Source organism: Pelodiscus sinensis, unplaced genomic scaffold (genome assembly GCF_049634645.1).
Source record: "Pelodiscus sinensis isolate JC-2024 unplaced genomic scaffold, ASM4963464v1 ctg115, whole genome shotgun sequence".
In the NCBI taxonomy this organism is placed as follows: domain Eukaryota; kingdom Metazoa; phylum Chordata; order Testudines; family Trionychidae; genus Pelodiscus; species Pelodiscus sinensis.
Window position 1 is genome coordinate 272,347 of NW_027465943.1, and position 20,409 is coordinate 292,755.

Consider the following 20,409-nt stretch of genomic DNA (forward strand, 5'->3'; position numbering starts at 1 on the left):
GGTCCCCGTGTGGCCTCCAGCGCACGCCCCGTGGAAGGTATGGGAGCCATCACGCCCAGGGGAAGGGGGGTCCCCGGCTGGCCTCCAGCGCACGCCCCGTGGAAGGGATGGGAGCCATCACGCCCAGGGGAAGGGGGGTCCCCGGCTGGCCTGCAGCGCACGCCCCGGGGAAGGATGGGAGCCATCACGCCCAGGGGAAGGGGGGTCCCCGGCTGGCCTCCAGCGCATGCCCCGTGGAAGGGATGGGAGCCATCGTGCCAAGGGGAAGGCGGGGTCCCCGGCTGGCCTCCAGCGCAGGCCCCGTGGAAGGGTGGGAGCCATCGTGCCAAGGGGAAGGCGGGGTCCCCGGCTGGCCTCCAGCGCACGCCCCGGGGAAGGGATGGGAGCCATCGTGCCCAGGGGAAGGGGGGTCCCCGTGTGGCCTCCAGCGCAGGCCCCGTGGAAGGATGGGAGCCATCACGCCCAGGGGAAGGGGGGTCCCCGTGTGGCCTCCAGCGCACGCCCCGGGGAAGGGATGGGAGCCATCACGCCCAGGGGAAGGGGGGTCCCCGTGTGGCCTCCAGCGCACGCCCCGGGGAAGGGATGGGAGCCATCACGCCCAGGGGAAGGGGGGTCCCCGGCTGGCCTCCAGCGCAGGCCCCGTGGAAGGGTGGGAGCCATCGTGCCAAGGGGAAGGGGGGTCCCCGTGTGGCCTCTCCCTCCGACAGATTTCACAGGCCACGTGAGCCACCCAGGTCCCGCGCGGCCCAGAGGTGCCTTCAGCAAGGGCAGATGCCTACGCCCAATGGTGTACACCACAGTGCTAGGGGCCCTGGGGGTTACTAGCCCAGAGCACAGCCCAGCTCCAGGCTGTGCCAGGAAGGGGAGGTGGCGGGCCCAGGGCCCTCACCTCCATCCGTGGCCAGAATCTCGAGATTCCCCCCCCCCAGGGCCAGGCAGTGGGAAGGAAGGGGACCTCCCGAGAGCCCAGCAATCCCCCACTCGAGCCCCAGTGGGCCCCGTTCCCAGCCACTGGGGGGCACTGCCCAGCCCACCCTAGCTGAGCCCCTGGGCTGGGGGAGTCAGCACAGCACCCCACTGGCCAGGGGAGGGGTACCCGGGGCCAGCGGGCCCTGGCTGCAGACAAGCGGGACCTCCAATAATATTTTCTTTATTTACATGTTCCAGGCTGGAAAGGTATGAACAGAGCCAGTCACAATCCCGCCCCCCAGGTCTCACAGGGGCCGGCAGGGGATTGGGGGGAGGGAGGGAGAGGGAAAAAGGGAGGAAAAGTAGAAAACAATTGTACAGTCAACATAAAAAACAGCCCCCCCGCCCGTCCCGCCCCGCCCCCCTCCCCGGTAGGAGCATGCTGCCCGGGCCGTGCCCGGCGGGCTCTGTACACTGCGCAGTCCTGGAGCCGGGCGGGCGGCCTGTCTCCGCAGGGCCCCGCGCGCCCAGCCGCTGCTCAAATAAATAAACCCGCCCTGGAGCGGGGCCGAGGCCGCTGTCAGGACATGAGATGGGGGGCCCAGCCACGCGTCCATCTCCGGCCAGACCCCAAGTCTCCAGCCCGCCAAGAGCAAACCCAAACGTGGAGGCTTCCAACCCCTTTAAAAACCCCAACAGGGGCCTGGGAAAGGCTCCCAGATGCCGGAATCAAACCAAACCAAACCCAGTAAAACCTGGCTGGGGTCGCCCCGGGCCTGCACAGGCTGTGTCCGCAGGCGCCTCTGCGCCCACAGCCCCACGGGCCTCTCAACTGTAAACACGGGGCAGCCCCCGGCCACGCAGGGAGCAGTCCCGGCGCCTCCCTGGCCCGCCGGGGGAGCCGCTCAGTCCGGTTCACGTGGGGTCCGGGCCCGCAGAGCCTCTCCTGAACCTGCCCGTGCCTGCGCCCAGCTGCGACGCCACCCGCCCGCCGCCATCGCCGCTATCGCACCGGCCGCTCTAGCCGGAGTCCGAGTCGCTGGTGTCCGAGGACGAGGAGCTGGAGCTGCTGCTGCTGGAGTCCGAGCTGGAGCTGCTGGCGCTGAGCCGCGACACGGGCACCTGCTGGGCAGACTCCGGCTTCTCGTTGGCTGCAGGGAAGGGAGGAGCCACTCAGCAAACCAAGCCCAAGCCGTCTCCTACCCTGGGGGGCAGAGCTGGGGGGCAGGAGGGGCACCGGCAGGGGCAAGGGGGAGGGGCACCGCCAGGGAAATTGGGAAGGGCTCCCAGCTGGGCTGGAGGATCAGAAGCGGGGCAGCCAGGTCCGGACTCCCCGCCTCGGCAGACCCTCGTGCCGCCCGCCCAGCACTCACCCTTCCTGGGGGGAGGGGCGGAGGGGCAGAAGCGGGGCAGCCCAGGGGCAGAAGCGGGGCAGCCCAGGGCCGGTCTCCCCGCCTCGGCAGACCCTCGCGCCGCCCGCCCAGCACTCACCCTTCCTGGGGGGAGGGGCGGAGGGGCAGAAGCGGGGCAGCCCAGGGCCGGTCTCCCCGCCTCGGCAGACCCTCGCGCCGCCCGCCCAGCACTCACCCTTCTTGGGGGGAGGGGCGGAGGGGCAGAAGCGGGGCAGCCAGGGCCGGACTCCCCGCCTCGGCAGACCCTCGCGCCGCCTGCCCAGCACTCACCCTTCTTGGGGGGGAGGGGCGGAGGGGCAGAAGCGGGGCAGCCCAGGGCCGGACTCCCCGCCTCGGCAGACCCTCGCGCCGCCCGCCCAGCACTCACCCTTCCTGGGGGGAGGGGCGGAGGGGCAGAAGCGGGGCAGCCCAGGGCCGGTCTCCCCGCCTCGGCAGACCCTCGCGCCGCCCGCCCAGCACTCACCCTTCTTGGGGGAGGGGCAGAAGCAGGGCAGCCCAGGGCCGGACTCCCCACCTGGGCAGACCCTCGCGCCGCCCGCCCAGCACTCACCCTTCTTGGGGCAGGGGCGAAGGGGCAGAAGCAGGGCAGCCCAGGGCCGGACTCCCCACCTGGGCAGACCCTCGCGCCGCCCGCCCAGCACTCACCCTTCTTGGGGGAGGGGCTGAGGGGCAGAAGCGGGGCAGCCCAGGGCCGGACTCCCCGCCTCGGCAGACCCTCGCGCCGCCCGCCCAGCACTCACCCTTCTTGAGGCAGGGGCGAAGGGGCAGAAGCGGGGCAGCCCAGGGCCGGACTCCCCGCCTCGGCAGACCCTCGCGCCGCCCGCCCAGCACTCACCCTTCTTGGGAGGCTTCTTGGCAGAGTTGAGCTGCCCACTCACATCCTGCAGCCGCTTCTCCAGCTCCCGCTTCTTCTCCAGGGCCAGCTCCTCCTTCGTCTTGCCCACCGGCTTCTTCATGGCTGCAAGGGGGGCACAGGCCTGCTCAGAGGGGCCCCAATGGCTCCTGCCCAGGGCAAGGGGCAGCTGATGGATTCCCGGGGGGCCCGCCTTCACCCCCAGCCTGTCTGGGCCATGGAGACAGGGCTAAGTGTTCCCCACCCCCTCCCTTGTAAGGCGCACGGCAGTGTGCCAAGGCAGGACAGTGGGGGACTGCCCCAATGACCCCCCCCCACCCCACTACAGCCTGTCTGGGCCATGGAGACAGGGCTAAGTGTTCCCCACCCCCTCCCTTGTAAGGCGCACGGCAGTGTGCCAAGGCAGGACAGTGGGGGACTGCCCCAATGAATCCCCCCCACCCCCCTACAGCCTGTCTGGGCCATGGAGACAGGGCTAAGAGTTCCCCACCCCCTCCCTTGTAAGGCGCACGGCAGTGTGCCAAGGCAGGACAGTGGGGGACTGCCCCAATGACTCCCCCCCACCCCCCTACAGCCTGTCTGGGCCATGGAGACAGGGCTAAGAGTTCCCCACCCCCTCCCTTGTAAGGCGCACGGCAGTGTGTCAAGGCAGGACAGTGGGGGACTGCCCCAATGACTCCCCCCCACCCCCTACAGCCTGTCTGGGCCATGGGCTAAGAGTTCCCCACCCCCTCCCTTGTAAGGCGCACGGCAGTGTGTCAAGGCAGGACAGTGGGGGACTGCCCCAATGACTCCCCCCCCCCCCCCCCCCCACACTACAGCCTGTCTGGGCCATGGAGACAGGGCTAAGTGTTCCCCACCCCCTCCCTTGTAAGGCGCACGGCAGTGTGTCAAGGCAGGACAGTGGGGGACTGCCCCAATGACTCCCCCCCACCCCCTACAGCCTGTCTGGGCCATGGAGACAGGGCTAAGAGTTCCCCACCCCCTCCCTTGTAAGGGGCACGGCAGTGTGCCAAGGCAGGACAGTGGGGGACTGCCCCAATGACTCCCCCCCCACCCCACTACAGCCTGTCTGGGCCATGGAGACAGGGCTAAGTGTTCCCCACCCCCTCCCTTGTAAGGCGCACGGCAGTGTGTCAAGGCAGGACAGTGGGGGACTGCCCCAATGACTCCCCCCCACCCCCTACAGCCTGTCTGGGCCATGGAGACAGGGCTAAGAGTTCCCCACCCCCTCCCTTGTAAGGGGCACGGCAGTGTGCCAAGGCAGGACAGTGGGGGACTGCCCCAATGACTCCCCCCCCACCCCACTACAGCCTGTCTGGGCCATGGAGACAGGGCTAAGTGTTCCCCACCCCCTCCCTTGTAAGGCGCACGGCAGTGTGTCAAGGCAGGACAGTGGGGGACTGCCCCAATGACTCCCCCCCACCCCCTACAGCCTGTCTGGGCCATGGAGACAGGGCTAAGAGTTCCCCACCCCCTCCCTTGTAAGGGGCACAGCAGTGTGTCAAGGCAGGACAGTGGGGGACTGCCCCAATGACTCCCCCCCCCCCCCCACTACAGCCTGTCTGGGCCATGGAGACAGGGCTAAGAGTTCCCCACCCCCTCCCTTGTAAGGGGCACAGCAGTGTGTCAAGGCAGGACAGTGGGGGACTGCCCCAATGACTCCCCCCCCCCCACCCCCCTACACACCATCTCTCTGGGAGGCTCCCCAACCCCCCAAGGCGTGTCCACTTCTCACCTTAACTTTACCCCCAGCACACCCCCACCCCCACCCCGCGCTATACTGGGCAGCCGGGCAGGGGCCTGGCCGTGGGGGGCAGAACCCAGCCCCCGCCGCCCCCACTCACTCTCGCTGTAGGGCTTGCGGGGCTTCTTGCGCAGGCAGGAGAGCACGTAGCGCTCCAGCTCCCGCAGGGTGGAGGGCTTGAGGGTCTCGAAGTCGATCTCGATCTCCTCGGGGTTGGAGTCGCGCAGCGAGGGCTCCCGCGACTGGATGATGTGCACCACCCGGCCCAGCTTCTCCCCCGGCAGCTTGTTGATGTCCAGGCTGAGCTGGCGTTTCTCGTCGTAGGTCATGGGCTTGCTCTCCTCCTCCTCCTCCGAGTCGTAGAGCATTGGGGGCACCGGCAGCACGGCCTTCGACAGCTTGCTGGAAGTCCTGGGGGGCACAGGGGTGTCACGCAGGGCCGGCGCCCCGCCTCCGAGTCCCGGCCCCATCTCCGCCCCCAAGGCCCAGCCGAGGGGCTCCTGCGGGGAGGGGAGCCCGACGGACATGCCTGGGGGTCTCTGGCCCAGCAGCAGTCAGACAGGATTTGGCTTGCTCAAACAAGGCCATCGCCACGGTCGATCCGCCGGGGAAAGAGAGTCATCACACCGCTGCCCGCCCTGCTGCCCCATCCCCCCCACGGCCCCCCACTCACTTGGTGATGCTGCTGCTGCTGCTCCCGCTGGTCCCTCCGCTGCCTCCCCCCGCCTTCTTGGCCTTCTTCAGCTGGGCCTGGCGGGCCCGGGCCTCCTCGTCACCACCCCGGCCCTTGTGCTTTTCCGACTTCTTCTTCTTCTTCTTCTCCTTCCGCTCCCGCTTCTTCTTGGGCTTGGAGACCGGGCCCTGCGACAGTGCAGCCAGCTGCTCATGCACCGCCCGCAGCTGGGGGGAGACACACAGTCAGAGGCCCCCAGAGACACTAGGGGCTGCTGAGCCCTGCGACAGGGCAGCCAGCTGCTCATGCACCGCCCGCAGCTGGGGGGAGACACACAGTCAGAGGCCCCCAGAGACACTAGGGGCTGCTGAGCCCTGCGACAGTGCAGCCAGCTGCTCATGCACCGCCCGCAGCTGGGGGGAGACACACAGTCAGAGGCCCCCAGAGACACTAGGGGCTGCTGAGCCCTGCGACAGTGCAGCCAGCTGCTCGTGCACCGCCCGCAGCTGGGGGGAGACACACAGTCAGAGGCCCCCAGAGACACTAGGGGCTGCTGAGCCCTGCGACAGGGCAGCCAGCTGCTCGTGCACCGCCCGCAGCTGGGGGGAGACACACAGTCAGAGGCCCCCAGAGACACTAGGGGCTGCTGAGCCCTGCGACAGTGCAGCCAGCTGCTCATGCACCGCCCGCAGCTGGGGGGAGACACACAGTCAGAGGCCCCCAGAGACACTAGGGGCTGCTGAGCCCTGTGACAGTGCAGCCAGCTGCTCGTGCACCGCCCGCAGCTGGGGGGAGACACACAGTCAGAGGCCCCCAGAGACACTAGGGGCTGCTGAGCCCTGCGACAGTGCAGCCAGCTGCTCATGCACCGCCCGCAGCTGGGGGGAGACACACAGTCAGAGGCCCCCAGAGACACTAGGGGCTGCTGAGCCCTGCGACAGGGCAGCCAGCTGCTCGTGCACCGCCCGCAGCTGGGGGGAGACACACAGTCAGAGGCCCCCAGAGACACTAGGGGCTGCTGAGCCCTGTGACAGTGCAGCCAGCTGCTCGTGCACCGCCCGCAGCTGGGGGGAGACACACAGTCAGAGGCCCCCAGAGACACTAGGGGCTGCTGAGCCCTGCGACAGTGCAGCCAGCTGCTCATGCACCGCCCGCAGCTGGGGGGAGACACACAGTCAGAGGCCCCCAGAGACACTAGGGGCTGCTGAGCCCTGTGACAGTGCAGCCAGCTGCTCATGCACCGCCCGCAGCTGGGGGGAGACACACAGTCAGAGGCCCCCAGAGACACTAGGGGCTGCTGAGCCCTGCGACAGGGCAGCCAGCTGCTCGTGCACTGCCTGTAGCCGGGGGTGGGGAGGCCCCCACGCCAGGGGGAGGCCCCAGAGACACAGGCTGCTCACACTCAGCCCTGTCGCAGGGCTGGGAGATGCCAGGAACAAGGGAAGGGCCCAGGCGGCTCCACACCAGCCCAGAGACGAGCTCCCTCCCCCTGCACAGGGGCCGGGACACAGCCAGGGAACCCAAGGCGCTGCCTGTGGCCAGGAGGGAGACGGTGACGGCCAGGCCCCATGGCAAGGAAGCAGCTGCCCACAGAGTGGAGTGCTGGACCCCCTCCCCCCCCATGCCTCGAGAAGGCTCCTGCTCCACACACCCCCCCTCCTGCCAGGGCTGACACCTCACCTGCTCCTGCAGCTCAGCCAGCCGGTTGGCGCGCTCCTCCTCTGAGTCGGAGCTCTCCTCGCTCTCCGACGAGCTCTCGCTGCTGCTCTCCTCCTCCTCCTCGTCATCCTCATCATCGTCGTCCTCATCCTCGTCGTCGCTGGACGACTCCTCGGAGGAGGACTTCAGGACTCCCCCCGACAGCGTGGCCGAGGGCGGGTTGCTGTCCAGGGGCTCATCCGGCATCTTGGCGTAGCTGAACTCAAACACATCCTGCAGGAGGGAGGGGAGGGGAGGGTTAGCGGGCGCCAGCGGGAGGCAGAGGCGTGTGTGCGCGTGTTGGGGGGGGGGGGGGGGGATCGCCTAGCCCGCCCCGCTCACCTGCAGCTTGCGCGCCATGGCCACCACGTCGTGGTCGGGCGGGTTGTACTTGTAGCAATTGGAGAACATTAACCGGACGTCGGCAGCAAATTCCTGCGCGTCATGGTAATCCCGGTTCTCCATCTTCCGCTGCGCCATGGGCAGAGAACACAGGGTGAGCGGGGCCCAGACCGGGCTGCAGCAAGAGGCTCGTCCCAACCCAGCAGGCAGTTACCACGGCCAGAGCCCTCCCCAGGGCGGGACCCCGCACTAGGAAGCCTGCTCCCTAGCCCCGGCCGCGCCCCAGGCCTACCTTGATGGTGCTGAGGTCCATGGGGCACTTGATGATCTCGTGGTAGTCGTGCAGGCCCAGGGCCGAGGCGTCGACGGGCTTGTAGAAGGGCCAGGCGTAGGCCGCGTGCTTCTTGGACACCAGGTCCTTGAGGATGCCGTTGCAGTACTTGAGCTGCTCCGACAGCTTGCCCTTCTTGGAGGTCTGGTGCTGCTGCGAGTCGGGCAGGTCCTTGCGGGGGGGCTTGATGGGGCGCCCGCTCTCCCGCCGGGCGGGGATCTTGGCCGCTTTGGTCTCCAGGAGGCTGGCCGAGGGGGATGACTCCCCGCTCGTGGCAATGATGGCTGTGGTGGTGGGGGTGGTGGTGTCCGCTTTCCGCTTCACGCCCTTCTTCTGTGGGGCAGGGACAGAGAATCTGTGGGCGCTGGTGCCGTGTGGGATCAGCCCCCCACCCCGTTCCCATACTGCAGGTCCGAGCCAGCCCACAACCACCCTGCCAGGGCCACCCCCCCACAAGAGGCCTGGCTGCAGCCCCCCCAGGCAGTGCCTACCTTGGCCACAGGCTGCGTGGGAGCAGGCACAGCCAGCACTGGCTGGGAGGCAGCGGAGTGCAGCGACTTGAGAAGCGGGGCAGAGATCACCGAGGGGTGGGGAATGCTGAGGACCGTGGTGGGGATCTCAGTGCTCGGGGTGTAGAGCGAGGTGTGGGAGACCGAGGAGACCGCGGGTACTTGGTGAGCGGCAGCCACTGCCCCTGCCAGGAGAGCTGGGAGAATACGCAAGCGCCAGTTAACACCAGCCCCTGGGAACACCGGCTCCCGGCCACAAGCCTCCCCCTCGGAGCCCCCACGCCGCAGCCAACACCTACCTGCCGCCCGCGAGGCCCCCTTCTTGTGGCTGTTCTTGGCCACGGTGATGATGATCTCCTGCTCCTCCGGGGGCATCTGAGCCACTTTCTGCAGAAAAATCTTCTCCAGGGTCTGAGCCATCAGCACGATGTCATCCGTGGGCTGCAGGCCGAGGCAGGGAGAGGAGGGATGAGAGGGGGCGGGCAGGGGCTCCGGCCTGCGCCAGGGGAAGGCCGCGGGCCAGCCGGCTGCGGGGCGGGCCGGGCCGGCGCTCACCTTGTTGTAGATGTAGCAGTTGGTGAACATGGTGTTGAAGTCCTGCATGCACTCCGCCGCCCCCCAGTAATAGTTGTTCTCCAGGCGCCGCTTGATGGTCCCCATGTCCATGGGCTGCTTGATGATCTTGTGATAATCCTGCCGGCAGAAGAGCACAAGGGGCCGGAGGTCAGTCAGAGCAGCCGAGCCCTACAACAAGGATCCCAGTCACGCCTGTTCCCCTGCGCACAGGACCGTCTCCTGGCCAGTCAGCCCCCAGCACTCACACAGCAGCCTCCTGCTAGCCCCGCTCCTCCAGACCTCTGGGCCCTGTCCGGGCCGTGGGCAGACGATCCAGGGGGGGATCTTGGTCCAGAAATACCCACGGGGAGCACGCAGTCAGGGGCGCGGTGTAACGTCACACACACACACGCAGACCTCACTCTCAGCTCCTGCCTGTTCTCGGGTGACTCGTCGGCTCAGGGAAACACCTGCAGCGTTCCAGCCAGCCCCACACTCAGGCTTGGTACAAAAAGCTCTCCTGGCGTCTCAGGGACCTGGAGCGGAACTCTGGGCTGTGGGGCCAGCTGGTGATCCCTGGGACCCACAGCCTGGACTACTCCAGTGCCAGGCAAGGCACGACGGGGCAGGGGAGACTAAAGCTAAGGAAAGAGCAAACCTAAGTGGAATTTACCTCCGGGCTTTAAATCCTTGAGCGCCACAGGTGCACGGGGGGCTGGCCTTTAATATTGGGGTCACGTGATGTCTTCTACAAATTCATGGATGGGAATCTGCAAAACGCATTCAGGGCACAAGAGATTAGGCGGGGAAGTGGCTGGGGTCCGTGGCAAGTGGCTGCAGCATCTCATCCATACCTTTGTAGGGAGCGGGGGGCGCCCCCGGGACAAGCCAAGCAGGCCGGATCTACAGGGACCTGGGGAACCTCAGCTCTGGGACCACATGGAACCAGCTGAGTGAACGCCACAGGTTGGGGTGGGGTAGGACGGCACAGCCCAGGCACCTGCAGCTGAATGTTTGTGGCACAGAGCCCAGGACAGTGCTGTCTATGGGGCGGTCAGGCTGGGGGGAGAGGGGACACCTCAGGTCAGCCCACATGATCACACAAGAGTTGAACGCCGCACCCTCCTAACACGCCTGGAACTGCGCGCGCACACGCACACGCACACGCACACACACACACACACTGCCCCAGCCAATAACCACCAACCGGGGACGCAGACGCACCCGCCGCCCGCCTCCCGCCCCCATGCCCAGCCCCCCAGGGCTCTTTACCGGCAGGCCCAACTTGACAGCATCCACGGGCTGGCGGAAGGGCCAGGCGAACTGGTGTTTCCACAGGGCCTTCATCACCACCTTGTGGAGATACTGCAGCTGGTTGGTGATCCTGCCTGGCTTTTTGGGGTTGGCCACCTCCGGCGGTGGAGGGTTCACCTGAGGCAGGTGAAGGGCTGGCACCGACGCCATGGTGGGGCTCTCGAAGCCCTCGTAGAGCAGGGATGGCTTGCGGATCCGCTTGCCGGGGGTCGACTCCGTTGCCAGGCCCATGAGCCCAGGATTGCCCTCCCCCAAAATCCTGAAATGGGAGCAAAGACACCGTTAGCAGGGCAGCCCCAGAACCCAGGCGCTCAGCACCGACCGCGGCCCTGAGCACAAGGGCCTGCAGACACCACAGGGGCAGGACACACTTGCCCGGTGCCTCTTGGGTCCCAGCCCCCAAGACCAGTCCCGAAGCAAAGCGGAGGTGACCGTCTGACACGCACCCACTCCCGGGACACAGCTGGGGCCGGGAGCAAGGGCAAGGCCAGGTGTACAAAGGCAGCCTGCAGGTGAATTCACGCCGTGCACTCTAGCTGTCTAGTCCAGGCCTGCCTTCCCAGCTGTTTCCAGGGGAGCATGAGCCCCCGCGTCCCAACCCCCGAGATCTCATGGTCTCATGCTGCGCACACAGCAGTGTGTCACCAGTGACAGACTACAGACGCCGGAGGGGTTCAGGGCTGCAGAGCCATGGGTTTGGCACACATCCAGCTTATGTCTGGAAACAAAGGGTGGCAGATTAGATCTGTGAAAAGCCTCATCTGTTCCTGTACTCTCTGGACAGGGCTGTTCTCTGTAAATCACTGCCTGACGTCCCACCCAGAAGGCAGCTCATGCCACGGCCCAGCAAGTGGAAGGGACAGGAGGTTGGGCTCCATCTCTGCAGCCCCGAGCTCTCCTATTGCTCAGCCATCTAGCATGAAAGGTGGTACAGACCAAGGCCAACCTGACTTCAAGTGCCACAGGCACCTTCCACCCATTTCCCTCTAATGCAGGCAGGGTCTCAAACCTTACTGCACCACAGCCCCCTTTGGGCAACGAAAACTACTACCCACCAAGAGGGGGATCAAAGCCCCAAGCCTGCCACCGAGGAAGGGGACCAAAGCCCAAGACTTCAGCCCCCGGCCGATGGCCTGGACCCTAAAGCCCCTAAGCCTGGTTCCCTAAGGATGTCTAAGTCAGCCCTGGCAACCCCATTAAAATGGGGCTAAGACTCACTTTGGGGCCCCTTGGGAACCAAGCCAGCTGTGCTGTAGGGAGCTGTGCAGAGCATAGCCACAGCACGCAGGCAAGGGAGCAGCATCCCCAGGACCACACGCCAAGGAACCACACCCAGGCACTGCTCTCCTTGGCGGCACACAGGTTGAGACAGGCTCTCCGAGCACAGCCCTCAAGAACCAAGGGGCCTGAGCAGTGTTCGAATCCCAGCTCAAACCTCACAGCACGCTGACAAGGACTGGGTGGGGGTGTCCTGGCTCCAGTGGGAAGCTGGGTGGTCAGGGTGTAATCTTGGGGTACTGAGATGGTGGTGCCTGCTGGGAAAATCCACCCCCTCAGACAGGGCCTGGGGGGGCTGGCCCATGGAAGCCAGGAGAGGATGAAACCTGCAGCAGCAAAGCAGCACCAGGTGCCTGGCTGCTGTCACCTGGAGACAGGTTTCCCCAACACTGGGAGACTCCCAACAAAATCCCCACCTCTTCACTTCAGGCAAACGGCTGTGCCAGGGGGCTAGCTGGGAGACTCCGAGGGGCCAGGCGGTCTCCTTGCCATGCCCTGAGCTGACACAGGGGCAAGCAGCAGCAATGTCTCCCTGCAGCCGGGCAAGCCAAGGCTCCAACGCAAGGGATGTAATAGAAGGACAGGAAGGAGAAGGGACCCTCCCTACACCCAGGGCAGGGCCTTGTAAGCCCCCCAGGCCACAGAGCAGGCCGGTGCACCCTATGGAGGCCAGGCAACTAGGCAAGCTAGCTGGGCCTGCTCATGTCTCGGAGTCACCCCACCAAGGCCGCACACCTGGCTGGGTTCAGAGCCAGGGCCGCCCCGTGGGCAGGCTGGGGACAGGTGGCCGTGCACGCAGTCCCAAAGGGCTGCCCTCACACCTGTGGCTCTGGGGGCAGGAGGAAGAGCTCACAGGTAGGAGCCCCTGCCTTTGCTCACTAGGACTCCGCTCCAGGGACAACCTGGCCACCCACACAGAGCTGGCATGTGCCTGAACACAAGGCACCCTCCCCAAGCCGCTACCCAGACAGCCAAGGCATGGCAAGAGGCAGCCCCTGAGCCCACTCCAAGGGCCCTGCAGCTAGGCCCCCCAGCAGTGACAGCACAGCCCCCCCCCCCCCGCTGCTCCCCAACAGAGAAACACCACCACAAGATGAACAGCAAATGAAAGCCCTTCGCCAAGGACCCATCAATGCACCCCCCCCCCCCCACACACACACCAGGCCAGTCCTAGCCCGGTAGCTGCTAGCTTAGAAGCTCCCCAATACAACGCTGTGTAAATAAGCCCAAGGGAACCTCCCACCGACATGGTCCAGAAGACCCCCAGCCCCCCCCACAAACCCCCACTCCGACACCCGTCCCCACTTAACCTAACAGAGCCAGCAATCACCCCCGAACAGAACTGGCACTCGCCCGCCCACCCGCCCACAGCAGCCAGCTGAGCAGGGCCCAGCAGGCACCCCCAGTTAGCCCCACAAGGTGCCACCAAGCCCGTGCGCCCGCCTGCAGCCCCCCGGGCACCGGCCCCATAAGGGACCAATACAAACCCCTCACACTGCACAGCGTCACAAGGTATCAGGGCAACCCCCCCCCCCCCCGCCCAGCACCATGGGGCTGCCAACCCCGCCCGCCTGCTGAGCGCCCGACAGCCCCACAAGGTACCAGTGCAACCCCCACCTGCCTGCAGCCCCCAGGGCACTGGGCGCACTGAGCACCCACAAGGTACCAGAGCAACCCCCACCTGCCTGCAGGGCACACTCTGAGCACCCCACCAGCCCCTCAGGGTACCAGTGCCACCCCCGCCCCACGCAGCCCCACAGGGGCCCAGTGCCACCCCTGCCCCACACAGCCCCCGGGCACTCTGAGCACCCTGCCAGCCCCACATGGTACCAGTGCCACCCCTGCCCCACACAGCCCCCGGGCACTCTGAGCACCCCGCCAGCCCCACAGGGCACACTGAGCACCCCGCCAGCCCCACAGGGTACCAGTGCCACCCCCGCCCCACGCAGCCCCACAGGGGCCCAGTGCCACCCCCGCCCCACACAGCCCCCGGGCACTCTGAGCACCCTGCCAGCCCCACATGGTACCAGTGCCACCCCTGCCCCACACAGCCCCCGGGCACACTGAGCACCCCGCCAGCCCCACAGGGTACCAGTGCCACCCCCGCCCCACGCAGCCCCAGGGCACATTGAGCACCCCGCCAGCCCCACAGGGGCCCAGTGGCACCCCCGCCCCACGCAGCCCCACAGGGGCCCAGTGGCACCCCCGCCCCACGCAGCCCCACAGGGGCCCAGTGCCACCCCCGCCCCACGCAGCCCCACAGGGGCCCAGTGCCACCCCCGCCCCACGCAGCCCCACAGGGGCCCAGTGGCACCCCCGCCCCACGCAGCCCCACAGGGGCCCAGTGGCACCCCCGCCCCACGCAGCCCCACAGGGGCCCAGTGCCACCCCCGCCCCACGCAGCCCCACAGGGGCCCAGTGCCACCCCCGCCCCACGCAGCCCGGGGTACCTACTTGCTGTGGGGATTCACATTCTGCAACATGCCTGCAGGCGGCGTCCCGGCCCCCACGGCGCCCAGCTGCGCGCGGGGCCTAGCGGCACATGCCGGGCGGGCGGCCCCGGGGAGGGGGATGAGCCGGCCCCCCTCCCCCAGCCGGCGGCTCGCGCCCAGGGGCCGGGGCTCAGGCTAGCGCGCCGCCCAGCACCATCCAGCGGCCCTCACATGAACGGGCGCGCAGAAAATGGCGGCGGCCGGGGGGCGGCCTCTTCGGAGCCCCCGCGGGCTCCCAGTCCGCTGGGGATCCGGTCAATATAGGGCTGGCTGGGTCGCTCGGCGCCTGCTGCGCCCGGGGGGGCGGGTGCCCGGCGGGCGGGGGCCGGTCCGGGAGGCGGATGGCACTGGATTGCGCGGGGTCACCGGCAGGGCTCCATCTTGGCTGCCCGGGACGGGGCGCTGCGCGAGGGCCCTGCAGGCGGCGGGCGGGGGCCGCTACGGAAGCCGGGGAGGCGCTGCGAGCCCGTCGGCAGTGCGGAGGCGGGGGAAAGGGGCCGCCTGTCGGAGGATGGATCCGGATTGAGTCCGCCCCCTTCGCGGACCAGGCCTAGACCAGCTCCGTCCTCCGCTTCAGCGAAATGGCGCCGCTCGGCCTAGCCCCGGCCCGCCTTATAAAGACAGCGGCTCGCTTCTGATTGGCGGACGGCGGTCGTGACATCACCTCGCCGCCCGGGCTCGCCCCTCTGCCGCCTCATTGGGCGGAAGCTGGGCAGGCGGCGCGCTCCGATGGGTCCGTGCGCCTGTCAGTCACCGATCACCCCTCGCCTCTCCCTTTCCCCCGCCCCCTCGCCGGACGCTCGAGCCAGAGGCCCGGGCGGCGCGCGCACCCATTGGCCGGCGCTGCCATTCGTGGCCGGCCGATTGGCTGCCGAGTCACGTGGGGGCGGGGCGGCGGTTGGCGCCGGCCGTTGGGTCTTGTTGTTCGCTCCCCGCGGGGGAGGGGGAGGGGCGAACGCGGAGGCGCCATTTTGAGCTGCGGCGGCGGCGGCGCGGCCGGACAATGCAGCCGCCGCTCCCCGCCCCCCCCCGTCACACACCTCCCCCCGGGGTGCCCCAAAACGCCCCGCCCCCGGCACATTCCCCCCACGGGGTCCCCCCAACCGCAGCTCCGTGCCCCCCGCCCCCATGGATGTCACTGGCCCCGTCCCCCCAGTACACAATGGCCCCCCCAAACACAGGGGTACTCCCCAAAATCACAGCCCCGTGCCCCTCGCTGCCCCCCATGTAGACACTAACCCCCCCAAACAGGGGTACTCCCCAGAGTCACAGCCCTGTGCCCCCCCATGGATGTCACTGGCCCCGTCCCCCCAGTACACAATGGCCCCCCAAAACACAGGGGTACTCCCCAGAGTCACAGCCCTGTGCCCCCCCATGGATGTCACTGGCCCCGTCCCCCCCGTACACACTAACCCCCCCAAAACACAGGGGTACTCCCCAGAGTCACAGCCCTGTGCCCCCCCATGGATGTCACTGGCCCCGTCCCCCCCTGTACACAATGGCCCCCCAAAACACAGGGGTACTCCCCAGAGTCACAGCCCTGTGCCCCCCCATGGATGTCACTGGCCCCGTCCCCCCCTGTACACAATGGCCCCCCAAAACACAGGGGTACTCCCCAGAGTCACAGCCCTGTGCCCCCCCATGGATGTCACTGGCCCCGTCCCCCCCTGTACACAATGGCCCCCCAAAACACAGGGGTACTCCCCAGAGTCACAGCCCTGTGCCCCCCCATGGATGTCACTGGCCCCGTCCCCCCCTGTACACAATGGCCCCCCAAAACACAGGGGTACTCCCCAGAGTCACAGCCCTGTGCCCCCCCATGGATGTCACTGGCCCCGTCCCCCCCTGTACACAATGGCCCCCCCCAAACACAGGGGTACTCCCCAAAATCACAGCCCTGTGCCCCCCCATGGATGTCACTGGCCCCGTCCCCCCCGTACACACTAACCCCCCCAAACACAGGGGTACTCCCCAGAGTCACAGCCCTGTGCCCCCCCATGGATGTCACTGGCCCCGTCCCCCCCGTACACACTAACCCCCCCAAAACACAGGGGTACTCCCCAGAGTCACAGCCCTGTGCCCCCCCATGGATGTCACTGGCCCCGTCCCCCCCGTACACAATGGCCCCCCCCAAACACAGGGGTACTCCCCAGGAGCACAGCCCTGTGCCCCCCCATGGATGTCACTGGCCCCGTCCCCCCAGTACACAATGGCCCCCCCCAAACACAGGGGTACTCCCCAGGAGCACAGCCCTGTGCCCCCCCATGGATGTCACTGGCCCCGTCCCCCCAGTACACAATGGCCCCCCCAAACACAGGGGTACTCCCCAGGAGCACAGCCCTGTGCCCCCCCATTCCCAGTGCCCCTCTCTGCCCCCCCATGGATGTCACTGGCCCCGTCCCCCCCTGTACACACTAACCCCCCCAAACACAGGGGTACTCCCCAGAATCACAGCCCTGTGCTCCCCCCCATGGATGTCACTGTCCTCCCCATGTAGACACTAACCCCCCCAAACACAGGGGTACTCCCCAGGAGCACAGCCCTGTGCCCCCCGCCTGTTCTCCTGCCAACCCCTCTCAGCGCCCCATCAGTGCATGTCCCCTCCCGCCCCACCTCACCCCATAACCCAGCACTCCCCCATCAAACACAGACATCACCCAAAATCAAGTCAGACAACTCCAGTCCTTCCCCCTCCCCCATGTAACTCTGCCGGCACCCCCCCCAGCAGACTCCACCAACCTCCCCACCTTCTTGTTACCAGCCCCACATAGCTGCCCCCTTCTCCGCTGAGCCCCCAGCACAGATGCTACCGGTGCCACCCCCCCACCCAAACACACACACCCGCCACCAGCTGACACTGCCATCAATCCCTGCTTCCCAAGAGGGGGAAGCACCCCCCAGGGTTTCTAGCGCCCCCCTCCCCCACCAGTGACTAGCCCAGACAAGCCAGCCAGGCTTCTCCCAAGTCACACGATCCCCCCCCAAACAGCTAAGGCTTCGGCCTACGCTCGCTCTCGCTTGTCTCCCCCCCCTTGTCAGCCTGTCTCCAAGGCGCAGGCAGCCGCCATCTTGGCAGCTCCCTCCACGCCCCCCCCTTCATCCCAGGCAACAAATCTCCTCCCAAAAGCTCTCTGGGGGGGCGGGGAAAGGGGAGCAAATGCGGGGTGAGTCGCGGGAGCGTCTGGTAGCTTCCCCCCCCTTTTCCTGCAGGCATTGGATCCCTCCCTCCCCTCGGTCCCGCCCCACTTCCCCTCGACACTCCTCGGCCTCGGCAGGGTGGAAATTCCCCGCTCTGGCTGGGGTCTGGCCCCCCAGAAGGGACGGTGGAGTGTGTGTGTGTTTGGGGGGGAACAGTGAGCAATGGGGGGGGAGGAGTGCCACACACAGCCAGGAGACACATCCCACCCACCCTTCGGGTCTGAGCACGGCAGCCATTTTCCCTAGGAAACGGCTGCTGTACCAGCGCGCGGGTCCCATGCCCCAGCCACCCGGCTCTGGCACGGCCCCCACGGGGTGGCACCACGAGGCAGCCAGCGAGGCACATGAGTCACTCCAGCCCCTGAAGTCACCAGGGCTCTGTGCCGGGTCGGCCCACCCCGGTGCCGGGCCTGCTCCCCCCCACGGCCGTGACACAGCAGTTTCAGCGCGGCACCAGGAAACCAGGCGGACACGTTACAGTGCTTGCTCCTGCGGGGCCAGGCCCGCCCGTGGGGGTGCTCCTGGGGGCACCGCGCCCCACAATCCCACGGAGCAGCCCCCGTTCTGCCGGGCAGACAGCAGACTGGCTACGTGGGACCCGCTTGCTTTGTCTTGTTCGGTTGGAAGTGGCTGTGCTGGCTGGCCCCAGCTCCCCGCCTGTCTCTGCCCCCCAGAACCCCCTGCCTGGATCACCCCCACAGCTGCTTCCCCACGGGACCACGCCCCATTCTGTTCAAGGTCAGCAGGAGACCCTGGCCCAAGGCAAAACAACCAGGCCCTGCTCATTGCCTGTGCCTCCCTGCCCCACTCAGCCAGAAACCCAGACCCCAACCCCCCCGCAAACCCCGAGATAAGAGGCACCCCCATTCGCTTCCCCCAGGGACGCCCCCTGCAAGCAATCCCCACTGCAGAGCCGGCCCCCCTTCCCCTTCTCACTGCCCCCCAGGCTCTCACTGCCTCCTCCCCCCCAGAAAATCCCAGCCCCCCCATTCCTCGTTCCCTTCCCCAGCAAACCCCAGCCCCCCCATTCCCCGCAGGAAACCCCAGCCCCCCCACTCCTCATCCCCCTCCCCCCCAGCAAACCCCAGCCCCCCCATTCCCGCAGGAAACCCCAGCCCCCCCACTCCTCATCCCCCTCCCCCCCAGCAAACCCCAGCCCCCCCATTCCCCGCAGGAAACCCCAGCCCCCCCATTCCCCGCAGGAAACCCCAGCCCCCCCATTCCCGCAGAAAACCCCAGCCCCCCCACTCATCCCCCTCCCCCCCAGCAAACCCCAGCCCCCCCATTCCCGCAGGAAACCCCAGCCCCCCCATTCCCCGCAGGAAACCCCAGCCCCCCCATTCCCGCAGGAAACCCCAGCCCCCCCACTCCTCATCCCCCTCCCCCCCAGCAAACCCCAGCCCCCCATTCCCGCAGGAAACCCCAGCCCCCCCACTCCTCATCCCCCTCCCCCCCAGCAAACCCCAGCCCCCCATTCCCGCAGGAAACCCCAGCCCCCCCACTCCTCATCCCCCTCCCCCCCAGCACAGCCCCCCCACTCCTGGTTCCCTTCCCCAGCAAACCCCAGCCCCCCTCGCCCCCATGCTAATTTATGCTAATTACCCCCATCCGTTCATTGCCCCCATGCCCGGCGCCCCCCCACCTCCCACGTGACGCACCGAGCGGCGCGAGCGCCCCCCCCCCACTCGCCGCGCGCGGCCCCGATTGGCGGGCGGCGGCGGAGGGGGCGGGCCCTCGGCGTGATTGACAGCCCCGCCCGCCACGTGGCGCGCCCCCCCCGCCGCCGGGCCCGGCCCCCCCGCGGCGCGCACTCACCGGCTGCGCGGCCCCCCCGGCCCGGCGCGGCCCGGGGCCTCCCATCGCCGCGGTCCCCCGGCGCCCCGCCCGGCCGGGACCCGCCGCCTCCCGGGGCGCCGCCAGCCGCTGCGTCAGCGCCGCGCCCATTGGCCGCCGCGCGCACGTGACGCCGCGCCAAGCCCCGCCCCCGCCGCGGGGCCGCGCGGGGAGCCCGCCACGGGAGGGAGGCGGGGCCGCGCGCCGGCCGGGCGCGAGCCGCGGGACCCGCGCGGGGGGAGGGGCGCTCTTCCCCTCCTGGCCCCCCCGCCCGGGCTCCGGCTGGGTCAACGGCCGCATGGCGGCGGCGCGCGGAGCCCAGCGCGCATGCGCGGGGAGAGGGGGCGCGCGCCGGGAGGGGGCGCATGCGCGCTGGGCTTCCGCTGCGGCGCCGGGGAGGGGGCGGGGCTGCAGCGCCCGGGCGTGGCGCACGTGGCCCTGGTGCAGTGCGCGCGGCGCGCCACGTGCCGCCCCGGGGTAGTGCAGTGTCGGGCAGCCCCTGCAGTGAGCAGCGCGGAACCCCGTGGGCACTGGGGGGGGGGGTGGGAGTATCAGGGGCAGCCCCTGCAGTGAGCAGTGTTGTTTCCCGGTGGGGGGGCACTGCATGGGGGGCTCACTGCGGGGGGGGGGATTGCAGTGACGGGAGCAGTCCCTGCAGTGAGCAGTGTCGTTTCCTGGTGGGGGGGCACTGCATGGGGGCTCACTGCGGGGGGGGGATTGCAGTGACGGGAGCAGTCCCTGCAGTGAGCAGTGTCGTTTCCTGGTGGGGGGGCACTGCATGGGGGCTCACTGCGGGGGGGGGATTGCAGTGACGGGAGCAGTCCCTGCAGTGAGCAGTGTCGTTTCCTGGTGGGGGGGGCACTGCATGGGGGCTCACTGCGGGGGGGGATTGCAGTGACGCGAGCAGTCCCTGCAGTGAGCAGTGTTGTTTCCCGGTGGGGGGGCACTGCATGGGGGCTCACTGCGGGGGGGGGATTGCAGTGACGGGAGCAGTCCCTGCAGTGAGCAGTGTCGTTTCCTGGTGGGGGGGGCACTGCATGGGGGCTCACTGCGGGGGGGGATTGCAGTGACGCGAGCAGTCCCTGCAGTGAGCAGTGTCGTTTCCTGGTGGGGGGGCACTGCATGGGGGCTCACTGCGGGGGGGGATTGCAGTGTCGCGAGCAGTCCCTGCAGTGAGCAGTGTCGTTTCCTGGTGGGGGGGGCACTGCATGGGGGCTCACTGCGGGGGGGGATTGCAGTGACGCGAGCAGTCCCTGCAGTGAGCA

At 68.4% G+C, this 20,409-nt stretch overlaps 1 protein-coding gene across 5 annotated transcripts; it reads right to left on the reverse strand.

Moving 5' to 3' along the window:
- Positions 1–1,134: 1,134 nt before the first annotated feature.
- Positions 1,135–19,277, reverse strand: BRD2 (bromodomain containing 2). Of its 5 annotated transcripts, none has more exons than XM_075917112.1 (12): positions 19,127–19,277; positions 10,302–10,602; positions 9,030–9,218; positions 8,774–8,915; positions 8,457–8,671; positions 7,927–8,298; positions 7,635–7,763; positions 7,275–7,526; positions 5,595–5,821; positions 5,022–5,332; positions 3,157–3,279; positions 1,135–2,060 (listed from the first exon to the last, which is right to left on the reverse strand). In XM_075917112.1, the coding sequence occupies exons 2-12, from the start codon at positions 10,572–10,574 to the stop codon at positions 1,930–1,932; spliced, it is 2,364 nt and encodes a 787-aa protein (XP_075773227.1). In that variant the 5' UTR covers positions 10,575–10,602; positions 19,127–19,277; the 3' UTR covers positions 1,135–1,929. The 5 variants fall into 5 exon arrangements, with proteins under 5 accessions (XP_075773227.1, XP_075773225.1, XP_075773226.1 ...); XM_075917110.1 differs by lacking the exon at positions 19,127–19,277 and adding an exon at positions 14,076–15,109; XM_075917111.1 differs by lacking the exon at positions 19,127–19,277 and adding an exon at positions 14,076–15,105 and having other exon boundaries at positions 9,030–9,167.
- Between the last annotated feature and the right edge of the window lie 1,132 nt (positions 19,278–20,409).

Bases quoted from the DNA above. Each gene is read 5' to 3' on its own strand.
- BRD2 (XM_075917110.1), bottom strand. From the start codon at position 14,104: ATGTTGCAGAATGTGAATCCCCACAGCAA. The intron at 9,219-10,301 runs GTAAAGAGCCCT...TCCTTGTTGTAG, and splicing joins CTGTCAAGTTGGGCCTGCCG to GGCTCGGCTGCTCTGACTGA. The intron at 8,299-8,456 runs GTAGGCACTGCC...CCTGCCCCACAG, and splicing joins CCACGCAGCCTGTGGCCAAG to AAGAAGGGCGTGAAGCGGAA.